The sequence below is a fragment of the Misgurnus anguillicaudatus genome, chromosome 20, assembly GCF_027580225.2.
Source record: "Misgurnus anguillicaudatus chromosome 20, ASM2758022v2, whole genome shotgun sequence".
NCBI lineage: Eukaryota > Metazoa > Chordata > Actinopteri > Cypriniformes > Cobitidae > Misgurnus > Misgurnus anguillicaudatus.
The window spans coordinates 15,356,108-15,374,734 of NC_073356.2; the positions used below are offsets into that span (position 1 = coordinate 15,356,108).

The 18,627-nt window shown below is 39.3% G+C and overlaps 1 protein-coding gene across 2 annotated transcripts in view; it reads right to left on the reverse strand.

Annotated features, from left to right (window-relative positions):
* Positions 1-18,627, reverse strand: part of septin7a (septin 7a) — a 57,872-nt gene that overhangs the window by 16,721 nt on the left and 22,524 nt on the right. For both annotated transcript variants that reach the window (XM_073858159.1, XM_073858158.1), the window contains exons 4-5: positions 4,180-4,280; positions 3,934-4,068 (exon numbers count right to left, since the gene is read on the reverse strand). In XM_073858159.1, coding sequence (XP_073714260.1) covers positions 3,934-4,068; positions 4,180-4,280 — 236 coding nt within the window. The remainder of the gene's footprint in view (positions 1-3,933; positions 4,069-4,179; positions 4,281-18,627) is intronic.

Here is an 18,627-nt window from a genome sequence, read left to right on the forward strand (position 1 = left end):
CCTAAACATATTACACAAGATTGACATGTACATACACTCACCTAAAGGATTATTAGGAACTAGGGCTGCACAATTCGGAGAAAAAATCTAATTGCGATTTTTCTGATCAAAATTGCGATTCGCGATTTAAAGTGCGATTCATTAGTATATAATAAAAGAGCTACATCCAGGTTTGTTGTGGTGGTTTTAATAGCACCAAAAAAAGATGCTGTGCTACTGTTTATTTAAAACCTCTTAAACATTAAGTTGTCTGCAGGACTTTGCTCTTCTGCAAGCACATTAAAGTACATTAAAATACAATTTAACAAAAATTTATTGAAAGTTTTATTTAAAATAACATATAGGCCAATGTATTTTGGCTGTCACTACAACAATGCTTCTGACAAGCAAATGTTTAGTTTTTTCTTTTAATCATAAGACTATACTCATCTTGTTTTACTTTTCAGGCATCTGTAATAAATGTAAATATATTAGTTATTAGAATCTATGATTTAACATAAGCAAAAAATACAAATAAAACACTGCACAGTCCTCACTGTAGGATTTTAAATGTGGAGCTGCAGAAGCTTGTTCAGTTAAGAGTAATGGTGCGTTTACACCAACAGCGGTAGAGGCGTGAAGCGCGAGTGATTTCAATGTTAAGTCAATGTGCAGACGCGTTGACGCGCGTCAGGAGGTCCCGCGGCGCGGAAGAGGCGTTCGGCGCGGAGCGGAAGACGCGTTTCCGCCTCATTCGCGCGTGAAGCTCGCGCGAAAGGCGCGAATTGAGCGTTGTGCGCGGTACGCGCGAATGGTGCTTTTGTGCATTTTGCGGTTCACGCGAATTTGCGGCTGACGCCCGAGTTGAAAAATTTGAACTTTGGAGGAATTTCGCGCCGCGTTAACCAATCAGGAGCCTGCCTGCTGCTGTGGTGGCAGCCCCGCCCGGAGTCACTCACTCAAGCAGTCACTCGGAGCTATATGACACAAGTTGTTATTTCTATAGAGGAGACAGGAATCAAAAGGACCTCGCTTGGAAGAGTGTCAGTAAGGACTTTGGGCAACCTGGCAAGTTGTAATACACACTTCACTTTTGAGTCACGTGACGTTTATCAACCCGCGCCGTTTATTTTCCCCCTATAGTAAGGTTACCCAATACAAACTGGTAACTTTCTTGATAAATGCACAAGTAACATCAGTCATCTTGCAAACAGACACTCGCACAGCAGTTGCCCCTCCCACAAGAAGCGGATTTTGCTTCGGACGCGCGTCAAATGCTTGCTTTTCCGCGCGTCTACTCCGCTCTACACGCGCGAATGCATTCAAAGTGTTCAAGCGGCAAACTAGGCGCGGTAGACGCGATTTTGACGCTCAAAACGCGTTTGGTGTAAACCCTGCATAAGGACTGATTTTAATTTTTGGTGTGTAATAAACATTTCTGACACAGAAAGCACCAGGTTACTGTCACTTTAAGACACAAGACAGCTTTAAAACTGCTCTGCTTCAATATACTGATAAACATCCAGCTGTGTATGTTCACTTAGACAAGAAAGAAAACTTAAGTTTAGTGATCACGCGTGTGCTGACTGCTCTCTGTGTGTGCGCGCTTCATGAACCCTCATGCCTGTAAATATTCAAAGCGGTGCGGATGTGCGCGTGCAAGAAAGTATAATGTACCTCTTTCGTCTGCTGTGTTCCGGGCTTTAATGAAACCTGCTTATAGTCTGATGAGGCGCTTGTCATTGTTTGCGATGCATGATGAGAAACGGACTTATATACACACCTTTCTTTAAGTCTAACATTACACAAAAGGGAAATGTTTTCGCGCTTTTCTGTCCTTTCATTTGCCGGTTAATGAGTTATAATGGGTTTTTAAAATGACTGAATCCAAAATCTGTCAACTTCATGACATTCCGCGTTGTGCAGTTAATTCCATTTGTATGCATTTCGCGATTCTGACCGTGTTTTCCGCGTCGCGGAAATCATATGGCCGTACACTTTGTTGAGGAGTTGAACTGCTGCTCGCGCTCATGTTTTCCAAATGATGTTATCTGACGTGTAGTCAGCACCTCAGTGTTAATGCACTCTATTGGTTTAAACTGCATCAAACGTAAAATGCGCATGAAGCGAACTGTCAAAAACTGCGTACTAGATGATTGTTATATTTGATAGTTTTGAATCGAAATAATCGCAGCTGTTGCGATTCGAAAATCGCATCCATTCACATCGCGATTTCGGTTTAAAAACGATTAATCGTGCAGCCCTATTAGGAACACCATACTAATACTGTGTTTGACCCCCTTTCGCCTTCAGAACTGCCTTAATTCTACATGGCATTTATTCAACAAGGTGCTGAAAGCATTCTTTAAAAATGTTGGCCCATATTGATAGGATATCATCTTGCAGTTGATGGAGATTTGTGGGATGCACATCCAGAACACGAAGCTCCCGTCCCACCACATCCCAAAGATGCTCTATTGGGTTGAGATCTGGTGACTGTGGGGGCCGGTTTAGTACAGTGAACTCATTTTCATGTTCAAGAAACCAATTTGAAATGATTCGAGCTTTGTGACATGGTGCATTATCCCGCTGGAAGTAGCCATCAGAGGATGCGTACATGGTGGTCATAAAGGGATGGACATGATCAGAAACAATGCTCAGGTAGGCTGTGGCATTTGAACAATGCCCAATTGGCACTAAGGGGCCTAAAGTGTGCCAAGAAAACATCCTCCACACCATTACATCACCACCACCAGCCTGCACAGTGGTAACAAGGCATGATGAATCCATGTTCTCATTCTGTTTACACTAAATTCTGACTCTACCATCTGAATGTCTCAACAGAAATCGAGACTCATCAGACCAGGCAACATTTTTCCAGTCTTCAACTGTCCAATTTTGGTGAGCTCGTGCGAATTCTAGCCTCTTTGTCCTATTTGTAGTGGATGAGTGGTACCCAGTGGGGTCTTCTGCTGTTGTAGCCCATCCGCCTCAAGGTTGTGCGTGTTGTGGCTTCACAAATGCTTTGCTGCATACCTCGGTTGTAACGAGTGGTTATTTCAGTCAAAGTTGCTCTTCTATCAGCTTGAATCAGTCGGCCCATTCTCCTCTGACCTCTAACATCAACAAGGCATTTTTGCCCACAGGACTGCCGCATACTAGATGTTTTTCCCTTTTCATACCACTTTGTAAACCCTAGAAATGGTTGTGCGTGAAAATCCCAGTAACTGAGCAGATTGTGAAATACTCAGACCGGCCGTCAGGCACCAACAACCATGCCACGCTCAAAATTGCTCTTTCCCATTTTGACATTCAGTTTGCAGTTCAGGAGATTCTGTTGACCAGGACCACACCCCTAAATGCATTGAAGCAACTGCCGTGTGATTGGTTGATTAGATAATTGCATTAATGAGAAATTGAACAGGTGTTCCTAATCATCCTTTAGGTGAGTGTATAATGCTTAATAGAAAAAGAGTTTTGGTCTTGTCCTTAGTATCATATTTTGACCAATTTATCAAAAATATTGCATAGCAAATAGTAAAATTATCCTCATCTCGCAAACACCACTAACCGCACTTATGTTTTCCAGACATCTCTGTGTTCTTTCTTGGATGCAGTAAAGACAGTAAAGACTTGACATCAAGCCAGACAAAAGTATGAATGAGAGAGTCAGAGAGAGAAAGAGAGAGGTTTGGGCTGGGAACTCATAAACAGACTCACACAGCAAAAGATACAAACTCAGTTTCTAGTAGACTGCAGCATAACTCTTAGATTTAATTTACAACGATACTGCAAGTCATCTGGAACATCTTACACTAAAACTGCTGACGGTGTGATAAATCCTAATGCACTTGGCATCTCACAGAACATCCTTAAAAGCCCTCTGCAGAAAAACATCCAAGTCTGGAGTACAGATGCTTTGTGTGTGTTTAATGGTGAGAATGCAGTTCTTACCCGTGTCCAGAGGGGGCGATGAAGTAAAGACAGCACTGTACTCTGCTGTCGGGCATCTGGCGTCTGTTGACGCGCGATTCTGCATTGAGGTAATCCTCAAACTTGCTATCGATGTAATCGGTGACAGGCTGCCAGCTGTCAAACACATAACCGTCAATCAGCGTCAGCAATGTGTGAGAGCAAATTTGCAACTAAGTTGTTTATTATTAATGCTCTCATGAGAACGTACTATGTAACACTTCTTACCAGTTACTGTTATCCACAGCATCTCCGAACCCCGGTGTGTCTACAATGGTGAGAAGCAACTGAACTCCGCCCTCTTTTATCAGCACCTTGGACTGCTCCACCTGCAGAAGCATGTTAATGCATGATAAGTCACATGATCGCAAAAAAGATGAGCTGCGTTGATAACACAAGGCCTGTTCACACCATACATATCTACTGTATATAATGTCAGCAGTTGCTTGCCATATATCAATTAATTTTATTGAGCGTGGTAATTTTGTTGCCATTTATCATTCACCTGGACCAACAATATTAACATCTCAACATGTTTTTTGCAAGTTCCAAAAAACATTAGATTATCGCAGTACAATTTAACGTATTAAAGGGACACTCCACTTTTTTGAAAATATACTCATTTACCAGCTCCCCTAGAGTTAAACATTTGATTTTTACCGTTTTGGAATCCATTCAGCTGATCTCCGGGTCTGGCTGTACCACTTTTAGCATAGCTTAGCACAATCTATTTAATCTGATTAGACCATTAGCATCGCGCAAAAAAATAACCAAAGAGTTGCAACATTTTTCCCATTTAAAACCTGACTCTTCTGTAGTTACATCGTGTACTACGACCGACTGAAAATTAAAAGTTGTGATTTTCTAGGCAGATATGGCTAGGGACTATACTCTTATTATGGCGTAATTTTCGAAGACTTTGCAGCTGTAACATGGCTGCAGGAGGCGCAATGATATTCCTCAGCTCAAACATAAGTAGGTCTGTTTACACACAGAGCTACTGAAAGGAGCTGCTCTGTGAAACCGCCAATCAGAGCAGAGCTCAACATTATTATTCAAAACCCTTCCAAATAAGGTAATAACAGACCATTTTATTCTAAAGGCAAATCCTAGGGTTGTAAATGGACATATAAAACAGTTTCTGGGTAATTTTTGCCTTAAAGCAACACTAAAGACTTATTGCTCTTTGCTCCCCCTACAGGTTAGAAGCGTAATTGTTCATTACCACTGTCGTAAACACTGCAGCATAACTGGCTCTGATTGGATTGTAGGTCTGCCGTAAAGCAAGTTTTTGTAGTTTTCACTCGAACTACAGGACCACGACCCGACGGTTGGAAACTTCTTTAGTGTGAATTTGTCCGATAGAGGGCACCTTTAAAAGTCTCTGTAGGTTTGAAAGAGCTAAAGTATTGCTGGAAGGAGCAGAGAAGATGGCACGTAGATTCTTTGTGAGTGATTCAGCATAAATGTACTGATAACAAAACTTGACAATTACATAACTAAAGTCTAAATATTTGTGCATTACTCAGGACAGGTCTGAAAGGTTTGTGTTTATGCGCAGAAGTATAAATTGGACTTAACACTTCTGTGTGGACCCAGTAAGGACTTTACTAACATGCATGTACATCAAGGACCGAATTCAAAAAATGGCCAACAAATGTCTGGAAGTGTATCTATGCCATGCACCTATTAATAGTCGAAGCTTGACGATGAGGTTTTACATTTAAAGGGAAAAGCTCTTGTGTAAAACCTCAGCTAAACAAACCACAGCTGACACCTTTCATTTAAACTGCAGAGTTGTATACTTGTGGTCTGAGACTGTGGTTTTTTGGGTTTGGGTTGTTCCGGGATGCATTTTACGATTTCCGTCTAAACATCTCTCAGCTTTCCACAGCTCAGGCGGAGACTCTTAAACCCAGCTCATTTCATTAGCAGACAGCCCAGAATAGACCCAAAAATCTGGCCAACATCTTATTCCAAACAGCTGGGATGGAGAATCTACGGCTCCTTTTATACATCTGTGTAGACAGCATGCATGTTCAAAACGATGACTTAGTCATTGTGTAGAAAACAAGATGATTTTAATTTGTGTCATTTATGGCTTTCCAAATCTGTTCAAATGTCTGCTGTGGAAAAAGGAAGAAGTTTTTCAAAAAAAGTGACTAAGAATTAAAGGGATAGTTCACCCAAAAATGAAAATTGTGTCATCATTTACTCACCCTCACATTGGGGCTATTTACACTTGGTATTAAGAAGTGTTTTCGTTGATTGGATCACAAGTGTACGAGGGGAGAGAGACACATCATGTTTACACCTGGTATTTAAATCCGTCTCTTTTGTCCACTTTTGACCACTTCTGTCCTGAATACTGTGAGGGGGTGGTCTGCCGAGATGGTGGGCGAGTCTCTCCACTGTCATTTAAACGCAAGCAGGAGTAATGACGAGATTAGATGAACGCAAACTAATATTATGTCGGAGTGCACTGCTTGTGTAGTAAACATGCTGCACAGTGTTTTGATCATGTATATGTTAGAGCTTTCTCTGAATTTTCAGCGCAATTGACGAAATAAGATTGCGCAACTTTCACACGCTTACAAAATGAAACTGCGGAGATCAGCCGCTTTAGTTTTATCAATGAAATACAAAAAATAGCGCTGTACAACGTGTGTTTGCGCCAGAAGTCAGAAAAGACGTAAAACATTGTGTTTAGTACCTCAGATAAGATAAATGGGCGGAGAGAATGCGTTCCGTGTGGCTGTTCGAACACATTCAACCACATGTGCGTTTACACTACAAAAGCAATCCGATCGAACGTGTTTTCGACTACCTCTGAATGTGGTTGAAAGTGGGCAAAAGTGGACGAGCTCAAAACGTTTTGATAGTGATGTAGTACTCGAGTCCAGTCTCAGACTCAAGACCGGTCTCGAGACCGATTTCTGCTTTCTTGGACTCGTCTCGGACTTGTTCCTTCAAAGACTCTGTCTCTCTGACAGCGAGAGGAGAAGGACTCGTAATTTCAGACCGAGTCCTCGAGACCAACGCATTTTTTAAATGTTCATATAAAAAAACACAACACATAACTATAATAATAAAATGCAATGTTGACGGGCATTATTTGAAAATGACATCCCATGGTGCAATGCAAATATACTGCCATCAGAGCAGTTTATTTATCTCTAAAAAAATAGGCAGAATATGATGCATGTAGTAGGGATTTTTTAATGATAGTAAAAAAAAGTTAACAATTCCCAATCTAGCTTAGTCTGTAGGCCTATCTGTTGAGTATTAACTGGGGTGATATTAAATCACCAATATGAAAACTGACATGTTTTTATGGTCTTGGTCTCGACTTGGTCTTGACTCCTAAAGGACTCGGTCTCGACTCAGACTTGCTTCCTCAAAGACTCGGTCTTGACTCGGACTCAACTGTATTTGGAAACCAACTGACTCGGTCTTGACCCTCTCAAAGACTCGGCCTTGACCCTCTCAAAGACTCGGCCTTGACCCTCTCAAAGACTCGGCCTTGACCCTCTCAAAGACTCGGCCTTGACCCTCTCAAAGACTCGGCCTTGACCCTCTCAAAGACTCGGCCTTGACCCTCTCAAAGACTCGGCCTTGACCCTCTCAAAGACTCGGCCTTGACCCTCTCAAAGACTCGGCCTTGACCCTCTCAAAGACTCGGCCTTGACCCTCTCAAAGACTCGGCCTTGACCCTCTCAAAGACTCGGCCTTGACCCTCTCAAAGACTCGGCCTTGACCCTCTCAAAGACTCGGCCTTGACCCTCTCAAAGACTCGGCCTTGACCCTCTCAAAGACTCGGCCTTGACCCTCTCAAAGACTCGGCCTTGACCCTCTCAAAGACTCGGCCTTGACCCTCTCAAAGACTCGGCCTTGACCCTCTCAAAGACTCGGCCTTGACCCTCTCAAAGACTCGGCCTTGACCCTCTCAAAGACTCGGCCTTGACCCTCTCAAAGACTCGGCCTTGACCCTCTCAAAGACTCGGCCTTGACCCTCTCAAAGACTCGGCCTTGACCCTCTCAAAGACTCGGCCTTGACCCTCTCAAAGACTCGGCCTTGACCCTCTCAAAGACTCGGCCTTGACCCTCTCAAAGACTCGGCCTTGACCCTCTCAAAGACTCGGCCTTGACCCTCTCAAAGACTCGGCCTTGACCCTCTCAAAGACTCGGCCTTGACCCTCTCAAAGACTCGGCCTTGACCCTTCAAAGACTCGGCCTTGACCCTTCAAAGACTTTGCATAGGTGGTCTCGTCCCCATCACTACGTTTTAAACACCATTTACGCCTGGCATTAACGTCGTCCACTTGTGATCTAATCGACGAAAACTCATGTTAATGCCAAGCGTAAACAGCCTTGTTGCAAAAGCTGTATGAATCTATTTATTATGTGGAACAATAAATAAGATATTTTTTATATATGATGGTCGACACACAATTGGCAGTACCCATCGACTTCCATAGTATTTCTATTTCATACTATGAAAGTAAATGGGTACTGTAAACTGTGTGTGCTCACTATCATTTATATCAAAATATCTTATTTTGTGTTTAACAGAATACAGGACAACTTGAAGGTGAGTAAATGATGGCACAATTTTCATTTTTGGGTGAACTATCCCTTTAAGAGCTATGATGAAGAAGCATAAGGGGAAGAGCAAAATCCATTTCTGTCTGTACTACTTTTATATTTTTCTACTGATTATAAAGAAATAGTATAGATGATACATAACAGCACAATACAAAATATCTCTTGAGTTGAATGGAGGAAAGAAAATGGTATTGGTTTAGTGGGTGAGTAATTGACAGAGATATACGTTTGCTCTCTGAGACATCATTAGAGTAACCCAATAAAAGAAAAACGAAACTTGAGACCATTTCTCACTACAGTTCTTTCTTTTCACACAAGGTGTCGTTTTCAAAACCATTAGCACTAGCTGAGAAGTGGTCACGGTGTGCCACAGGGATGTTTTGGAAACACAAGCGAGAAGACGAATGAAAGAATGTGTGCGGTCAAGCACAGATCTGTCATTCAGCAAATTACTGACTCTAAAAAACACATGGCGAAAAAACGAGCAGAACAGATGATTTTGGTCCAACAAGGAGAAATCGCTCAATCTAGATGCTGTCGGCACTGGAATGCAAACAGAATGTTTTCCAGGCGAGCGTGACGACGCCTGCTGCCTCACACCTGTTGCTGGGTGGGTGTGTCAGATTTTTCAGAGTGTTTTACTGTCTGTGTTGAGCAGGCGACTATGGGTCCGTCAGACTGCCTGTTCTGGTAAGCATTCCACTCATGTTACCCTGTGACCTCTGATCATTTACAATCACACATCAATCATTCTGATGACCTCTGACATGTAGTATTAACTAATGGTAAAACTGCACAGATCCGCCGTTCAGAACGCATCAAACAATATGAAAATCATAATCTTTAAATACATTGCAAGATAAATATATATGCCAGACCACTTACTCAATCAAACCAATAAGGGTCAAACTGATTTGTTTGGGTTATACAAAGCCATTTGAAGTAGTGACAGACCATAAATTAAAGGCTTTTATCTCAACAGTCAGTGAGATAGCTGGCATGCAGCACTTTGACTGATTTACAGAATTGTTAACTTGCATCAGTTCCAGGATCTATAAACAGCTAGGGCTGTGACAATAAATCATGTGTCCCATTAAAAAGACCTGTATAAAATAGATTCTGAATCGATTCTGTGTTTGTGTACTACGGCATTTTGGTCAGAAAGAAGTCCTTATCAATCAATCTAAAATCATTATGCGTCTGAATCGATTATAACTTTCATTTAAAAAAGCAACGCTCGTTAAACAAAATCAATCAAAATATTCTTTATTATCGTGAAAATACCTGAAACATCTGAAGAACGGTACTATAAATATTCTTATAGACATTTCCTGGAATAGCGTTTGTAATGGTGGTACTTCTGTGGTACAAATGGAGTTTCTGCACAAGAGCGCCCTCTGGCTTTTGGATGTGCCGGGATTTCACCGTAATTCATTACAATTTATTAATTGAGAAAATGCGCATTTGCACGATAAATCGTTACAGCCCTATAAACAGCTTGGGGAAATAAATATACAGCTTGTTAATTTTGTACATAGAATTTATAATAAAATTTAATTTCTTTATACATCGTATTTATTTATTTAAGTTTTGAAAATTTTGACAAAAATGTTTCTCATGATCTGAAGTTGTATGTTTAAATATTTGAAAGATCTTTTAAAACATATACGTTTCTTTTAACTCCTTCCCCGCCAGCGTTTTTTATAATTTTCACAAAAGTTTAATGCCTTCCAGAAAATGTTCTTCTTTGAATATATAAATATACAATATAGATGGTTTCAGCAGTAACAACATAAACAAGCGGCTGTCGTGGTCAGCACGTAACTTCCGGTAAACTTCGCTAAGAATAAATAACAACAAAGTCCTTTAAACGTAGTTTATTTATATAACAAGCAAAACAACAACACATAGATTACCTAGGAAACCAAAACATTTGTTATTATCGACGAGGCATTTGTTCAAGAGATCAGTTTAGCAACTAGTCAGACCTTAAAAAGAACGATACCGGAAGTAAAGTTCGGATCCAGACGTGTTTCGCGTCAGCGCACGTGCGTCCGATGAAACCATCTATATCAAATAAAAAAACAGACCGTCTTCTTTAAAAAAAAAAGTTTCATCCTATCTTCATTAGGTCTCTTTTTATCACCTTTTAAATATGGGTAGGTTTCTTCAAAAATACAAAATTTATAGCAAAAAGCTGAAATAATTGCATTTTTGTGAAGAACTTTTGATAGAGATCAGATTCAGAGCGATGATCAAAACATACACAGAGTTTTTACTGTTTGGCCTAAGGGGTTGCTTCCAGGTTTTATAAGTTGGGGAAGTGCACCACCTAATGGATAATAGCGGAAACATGGATTGCCGTAAAAACTTGTCATTGGTAGGGAAGCATTTTCTCTTAATTGACGAGTTAACTCGTCAATGGTGGGGAAAGAGTTAATTGCTTTTATTTAGCTAAACGCTAAAATTGTACTAAATTTTTTTAAACGGATGACTTGGACAAAATATGTGACCCCTGACCACAAAACCAGTAAATAAATAAACCAGTAAATAAAAGGTGAAGAAGTAAGCTTTCGTTGATGCATTGTTTGTTAGGATAGAACAATTTTTGGAGGACAACTATTGAAAACCTAAAAAAAAGAAAAAATATTGAGGAAATTGCCTTTCAAATGAAGTCTTTACTAATAATAAATACATTTTTTATATATTTTTGTAGGAAATTTACAAAATATCTTCATGGAACATTATCTTTACTTAATATCATAATGATTTTTTGAGGGGGAAAAAAACGATAATTTTGACCCATACAATGTATTGTTGGCTATTGCTACAAATATACCCATGCGACTTATGACTTATGGTTTTGTTGTGGTCCGCAGCCAATAAGACCCCTGAATAGATGGAAACTTCTTTAATACGGTTTCAAAAATCATCTTAAGGTAGAAAAAAGCAAATAATAAGATTTTATAAATTCTTAGCAAAAGAGGGGCTGTTTACACTTGGTATTGAGATGTGTTTTCATCGATCGGATCACAAGTGGACGAAAGAGACACATTACGTTTACACCTGGTATTTAAATCCGTCTCGTTTGTCCACTTTCGACCGCTTTTGTCCTGAATACTGTGAGGGGGTGGTCTGTGAGACGGTGGGCGAGTCTCTCTGCTGTCATTCAAACGCGAGCGGGAGTAATTATGAGTTTATATGGACGCAAACTAATATTATGTCGGAGTTCGCTGCTTGTTTAGCAAGTAAACATGCTGCACAGAGTTTTGTACGTGTATATGTTAGAGCTTTCTGTGAATTTTCAGCGCAATTGATGAAATAGGATCGTGCAACTTTCACACGCTTTCAAAACGAAACTACTGAGATCAGACGCTTTAGTTTTATCAATAAAAGGCTAAAAATAGCACTGTTCACCGTATGTTCACACCAGAAGTCAGAAAAGATGTAAAACTTGTGTTTAGTACCTCGGATTAGATAAATGGGCGGAGAGAAGGCGGTCACGTGTGGCTGTTCGAACACATTCAACCACATGTGCGTTCCGCAACTCCAAAGCGATCCGATCGAAAGTGGTTTCGACTACTTCTGGATGTGGTTGAAAGTGGTCGAAAGTGGATGAGCTCAAAACGTTTTGAACACCGTTTACACCTGGCATTAACGTCGTCCACTTGTGATCCGATCGATGAAAACGCATGTTAATGCCAGGTGTAAACAGCCTTAGAGTGACTACTTTGAAGATGCTAGAATATAACCTAGTTTTGATTTATTTTGGATGCCTTTTGAATTTGAGTTATTCCAATAAAGAATCAAGAAAATAAATAGTAGTGTATATCTCAGCATTATATCAGCTTTTTACCAGCATTATATCGGAGAGTAGATTGCAGGAGATAGTCTTTTGAGAGTGAGAGATAAAGATCAAAAGCACAGATTGCTCGGCCCTGTGTTACCATGTAGCCGTGTTACAATTAACCCATTGTTGGTTTGTGACCCGGTCACCCCTATTTCACATGTGATATAAATCACAAAACATTATATTGTTTAAAATCAGTATATCAGCCATCACCCATCCTGGTGTCTAGATAACAACATCAGTCATTGAAAATTGGTATCCTAGTCCACCTGTTTGAAAGTAGAGAGTTAGAAAACCTGGACATTTAAGTCATCCATTAATTCCCAGAGGCACAGTGGAAACGTTTGAGTGCTGACAAGGCATTAAACCAGGCCTCCACAGAGGTACACCACAGAACATTTGGGGTCAGGTTTGGATTGCCATATTTAAACACAGGAGCTTTTATTGGCAAGTGCAAATACACACTGCACTTTACGTGTGATTCACTGCTCACCACCTGCCTGCAAAACGGCCCAAGCGAGACACCTTACCCCAGTAACAAAACCATAAAGCACTCTCCAACTTCCTCCGTCTGATTGGACACGTCCCACTTCTTTTCATTACAACCGTCTGTTAGCCTGAACCAACACACAATGCAATACAAACTACAATATATAGCTAAAATCCCTTCGCATTTCCACAGAGGCAAATAAATACATGCAAATTAATACTGTGGGTTATCATAAAATGACCCAAGACAGCCACAAGACTGTAAAGTGCAACAATTGCTATTTTGTGTGCGACATGTTGCTGCCACTCAATATCTGAATGGCACAATGTTTATTGCGATCACATTCACACGAAGTGTGCGACAGCTCCACCTCCTTCAAGTTTTTCATACTAACTTTCGATGTCCTATTTCGAACTAAACTGTCAGTGTGAAATTTCATAGCACTGAATATTTGACAGATATTCAAGAGAAGTATCTTTTGTATGTGTGATAATGTCCTGTTATACACTTTTCAGAGCACTAAAAGTAAATGTTAAACCAGAAGTTGTGGTCCTGAATTTAGTTTTGAATAGCCTCTGGTACATCATTCTGAAAAAGGTTCACTTCTCCAACAATGGTTTCATGCCACTCATTGCAATTTGGCTGCATGACTCAATGTTATCAAAGGGCTTGATATTTTGGGTAAAGCATTGACCGCACATGCACCGTTCTTGCACTGTGGCAGACAACACTTAGGGGTGAATTTACTAAACGACTGCAACACTTTTACCATCTTATAAATTACAGTCCAACTTAACCATGAGCTATTTTTATGGATGCATAACAATTAATCGCGACTAATTTATAGCAGAAAAATGGTGTATAATAACTTTGTATAGATAAATGCATGTATATATTTAAGAAATGTTTACATGTGTATATACATTTGTATATTTATGTATTATTTATATTATATATAAATATAAATACTTAATATATAATATATATTTTTTCTTACTGTGTGTTCACACCAGATGCAAATTCAACGATTTGCGTGAGTAAATTACATACAAAGTAACGCGATATGGGCGGCGCGTTTGGTGTGTACGTAGCATTAAAATTATACATGCATGTGTACATATTTATATATACATAATTATACACAGTCCACACATATGTAAACAAAAACTTTTATTATGCTATATATTAATCCCGTGATTAATCGTTTTGCATCCCTAGCTATTTTCTAAACCAAATTATTGTCAATCTTTTATTTTACCATGGAAAAAAGCAAGCTCTCTATGAAATTCAGGCTAAAGTCTTAATCTAATAAGTTTAGGAGCATCAAAGTTTGATTTAAAACATTGACTTCAATGGCCTTACTTAGTCAATATTAAAGATATCAAGGTTATATTTACACAATGTTCTTTACATTATGTAGGATGATTTTTATCTAGAAAGCAGTAAATCACAAAAAATAGTTTTTTGAATGATGCGTATTTGAGCGATTAATATTAAAACGATTATTATAGTTTTTCGTTTCATTATATATATGTGGGTTGTTTTTCCTCTTCTCTGATAGGTGCAGGAACGCTGTTGCGGTTCGTTCTGCCCTAATTTAACCCCTGGTCACGAACCCTTTAAAAGCAGTGTCCCTATAATACAGATGAACGTGTAAGCGCTTGTATAAAAACGTATAGCTTGTCTTGCTTATATTAAAATTTTGTCAAATATGTGGGTATGGTTGCAATAATTCTGCCTTCTATGTCACATGACTGATGTGGAAAGCATTGAAGCCACCCTTACAATAAAATGCCACATTCGTTTTAATTTTCCACTTTTTTTGCAATTGGGTGTACTTATTGTGCATCTTATGCAAAAAAAGTGGGCCAAAATAAATTTGTTTGGGTTTAATAGTCATCATAACACCAGTACAGCATTTGAAAACGATATAATGGGACATATCCCAGATGCATGGTGCTGTCAATTGCACTTGCCATGCATGATTCCCGTGACAGCAGTGCTAAATACAGTGTCAAGTCTACGTAAAGTATGCCAGACTGAAGCATGCTGCATCCTTCACAACCCAGCACCCAAAACCAACAAGAAAGTAAGCGACAAGCAAACTGCATTCAGTACTTACTGAATTTAAGTAATATCAGATTCAAAAATTTTGCAAACAGTTTGTGCAAATAAACAGCGTTTGATTTATTTTGCATGATACATTCTTAACAAATTCTGCCCGAAGATTTTGTGCTTACAATGACATCACACATCTGCAACTTACAGATGGGTTCTGATGAATCAAAGCAAATTTGTTAATGTTAAAGACCTTGAAATATAAGATACGGCTCTCGAGATATGAGCATGCAGTGACATGCGAATGACGAAGCGGCGCTGCTATCCGGGTATGCTGAGAAACCAGAAAGACAGACCTCAGCTCGCTGATTCCTCCACAAACAGATGAGTGAAGCTACAATTGAGAAACATTTGGCTTGACGTTCAGTCTGGTATACGAGGTGCTGTGACACATATTCAAATATGGGCTGTCTGGTTTTATTTATACATCCGCAACGTTTGCATGTGACTATAATTCAGACATGAACAGCATTTAGACAAGCAAAAGAGAGAATGGCTGTACATAACTGCATGGATGCTATGTCATAACCTGCCTTTCTCGTGAAACCGCAATACTCGCACAGTCAATGGTACTTCCTTATCACACTTCCTGTGTATGGTGTTATCACACCTCTGAAAGCTGCTTGTCTATAGACCTGCTAGCCTGAAACAACAGAAACTAGTAAACAGCTAAAAACAGCAGATGTACTGTACCATCACAAACCATAGTTTAAGTTGAGTATAGCTTTTAAAGTCAAATCTTTTCCAAATAATCTTTTCCAAAATGCAAGTTTTAACTCTTGCATGGCTACATGTGATTGTTATCTTTTTTTATCATCTTTTAGGCATCAAATGCAATCTTGAGCATTGTTTAAATGGCCAAGAATGAAAAGCAGATACAGTAAAGCTTCCCTGAGCAACCATTATTTCAATTTCCCAATGTGCATTGTTGCAAAGCTGCTTTACAGAAAACCACTAACAAATCTGTTGCATATACTCATTTTTTGTATTGCAAAAACAATGTGCAATGGTATTTAGACTAGTTTAAACTAGTTTGGCGTGCCATTCTTCAAGCAAGCATCAAAATGTTTGTGTTGGAGTGATGTTGCGTGATGGATGACAACACCGTTCAGCTCTATTGTTTTATTTCCATTTCAAGACGCCTGTTGTTTCAGAGGAGTCTCCGGGATAACAAATGCACAAGCGGCTTGCTGATATCCGAAACGTGAGAGATTAAGAAATGTGGGGCGTGTGATCGCCCAACTAAACAATTCCAAGTCAATGAGATCATGATAATTAAACCACGCCAGGATAAAAACAACAACTGTCATTCAACGCAACACACACTTTCCGTTGAGCATTACAACCGTAGTAAATTCCAGCCGCCCGCTACACAAGATCCAGGTGCAGGTGGTGTGGGAACCCAAAGCAAGTTATGAATCAATGGTTTTGATACTATTTTTCCATCAACACTTGTTCACAGCTCAGCAATCTAAAAATAGCCCAGCGGCTGGCGGTGTTGACACCTGACATACTGAGTAAAGGTAAGATGGTCTGGTTGAATGACTGAGATGATGGGTTGCCAGATAATGGTCTGTAAATGTATCTGGGCAAAAGTAGCCAAACAACATAAAAGCGTTATCTTAAGTTGCTAATGGGACGTGATAAAGCATTCACAACATATTTAGTAGACGACTCAAAAAAGAAAATGAAAGACTGGACTGTTACATGCTTGATGTTAACACAAGCATTGCTCATATTCAGGGTTAAAGCTAATTAAGTTTCCCAATTTGAATTTGATTGGGGTTGAGAAGAGTCTTGGGTGGACTCTTTGGACCCAGAACACTAGCATGTCATAATAAACCCCCACAACAGCCTAGCAGCCTTGTGTGGTAAAGCATTGAAAATCTCTCAGAAGTTTTTAGTAACTACATAGCAATGCCTTGGCAATAACCCACAACAAAAAGCGTTGTGGCATTGAGTTTGCACAAGAAAGCACTACTAACTCTACTACAATCTAACAGGTGAACACCATTTCCCCACCTATATCTTTGTTACATCAGCATGAAAGAAAAGCCACCAGAGAAATATTTCATTGTGATCTTTAATCTATTATTTCTCTTAATCTCTTAAATATTTAACAGTAAAATCCAATGATGAACACACAATAAGACCAGGATTATTTATTAGGGATGTAAAAAAAGACTAAACTTAAATGCTCTTGCTCTTTAATCTTTTGATCAAGCACTTGGCAAGCAGGCAAACTGCTGGGAGCTCACCCAACAAACTACAGTGCCAAGATCAAAAGTCTCAGCTCACAAAAGTTTCATTAAACCAGACTGAAATACTGAGGTCAGTGTGACTAAATTATCTATGGACATCTCCAATAATGCGTCAAAAGGTGGAGCAGGCCAGAAGATAAAAACACAAGACTAAAATTCATAAGACGACTCATCACAGCCCTTAAAGGGACACTCTACTTTTTTCAAAAATATTCTTATTTTCCAGCTCTCCTGGAGTTAAATATTTTATTTTTACTGTTTTGGAATCCATTCAGCTGATCTCCGGGTCTGGCGGTAGCACTTTTAGCATAGCTTAGCATAATACATTGAATCTGATTAGACCATTAGCATCGTACTAAATCATAACCAAAGAGTTTTGATATTTTTCTTTTTTAAAATTTGACTCTTCTGTAGTTACGTCATGTACTAAGACCGACGGAAAATTAAAAGTTGCGATTTTCTAGGCAGATATATTTTCTAGGAACTATACTCTCATTTTGGCGTAATAATCAAGGACTTTGTTACTGTAACATGTCACTGTTTATATCAGTGACATGTCCGCTGCTGGAGCGATGTAGTTTGACGCACCATTTGCTTATAGTAGAAACATCTTTGATCAGAAAGACGAGAGAGAGACGCAAAGGTTAAGGTCTAATAGAAAGTAAAGGGTGTCAAAACCTTAAAAGAGACTCCATGGTCATAGTCTTATAGCGCCTGTCATATTTATAATATCTATATCTAGAGCATCGTCTCTCATATAGAGCTATTTATCATGCCTGTAGGTTTGTGCATATATTCATACCTGTTCATTTGACATATTGCCTATTTTTAATGTACTGTAGGCATAAATACAAAAAACAATGCATACTATAGTTTCAACAGTCTATCAAATGAATAACTGACTTAAAAACAAGATTCTGTCTATTAAGATTTAAGACTTATAAGTCTATTAAGACTTAATCTTTTGTTATCTTGGCATTTTCACACATTTTCGCACATCACCCGCATGACCTACAGTATTACAACTACCAAAATGTACAGTATACGCAAGCTTTACACAGTTACTGTACCCCATACTGTAATCTCTGAATTAGACAAAAGTGTCACCATCCTTGTGTGATACTTAGGAAAAAGGGCGTCTGCAGCATAGTATGCATACTGCTAGTATTTAATTCCAAACATAGTCAAAGACACATTCATTCACTGAAAATCTAACTTGGCAGTATTGGTGTACAGTTTTAGTTTCAATGCAAGCTGACAAACTGTTGCATTCAAGAATTACAAGACAGACAGTCAGAGATAATCACACCCCCATCATAAACCTGTCATACTCTATCTACAATATCTCAATC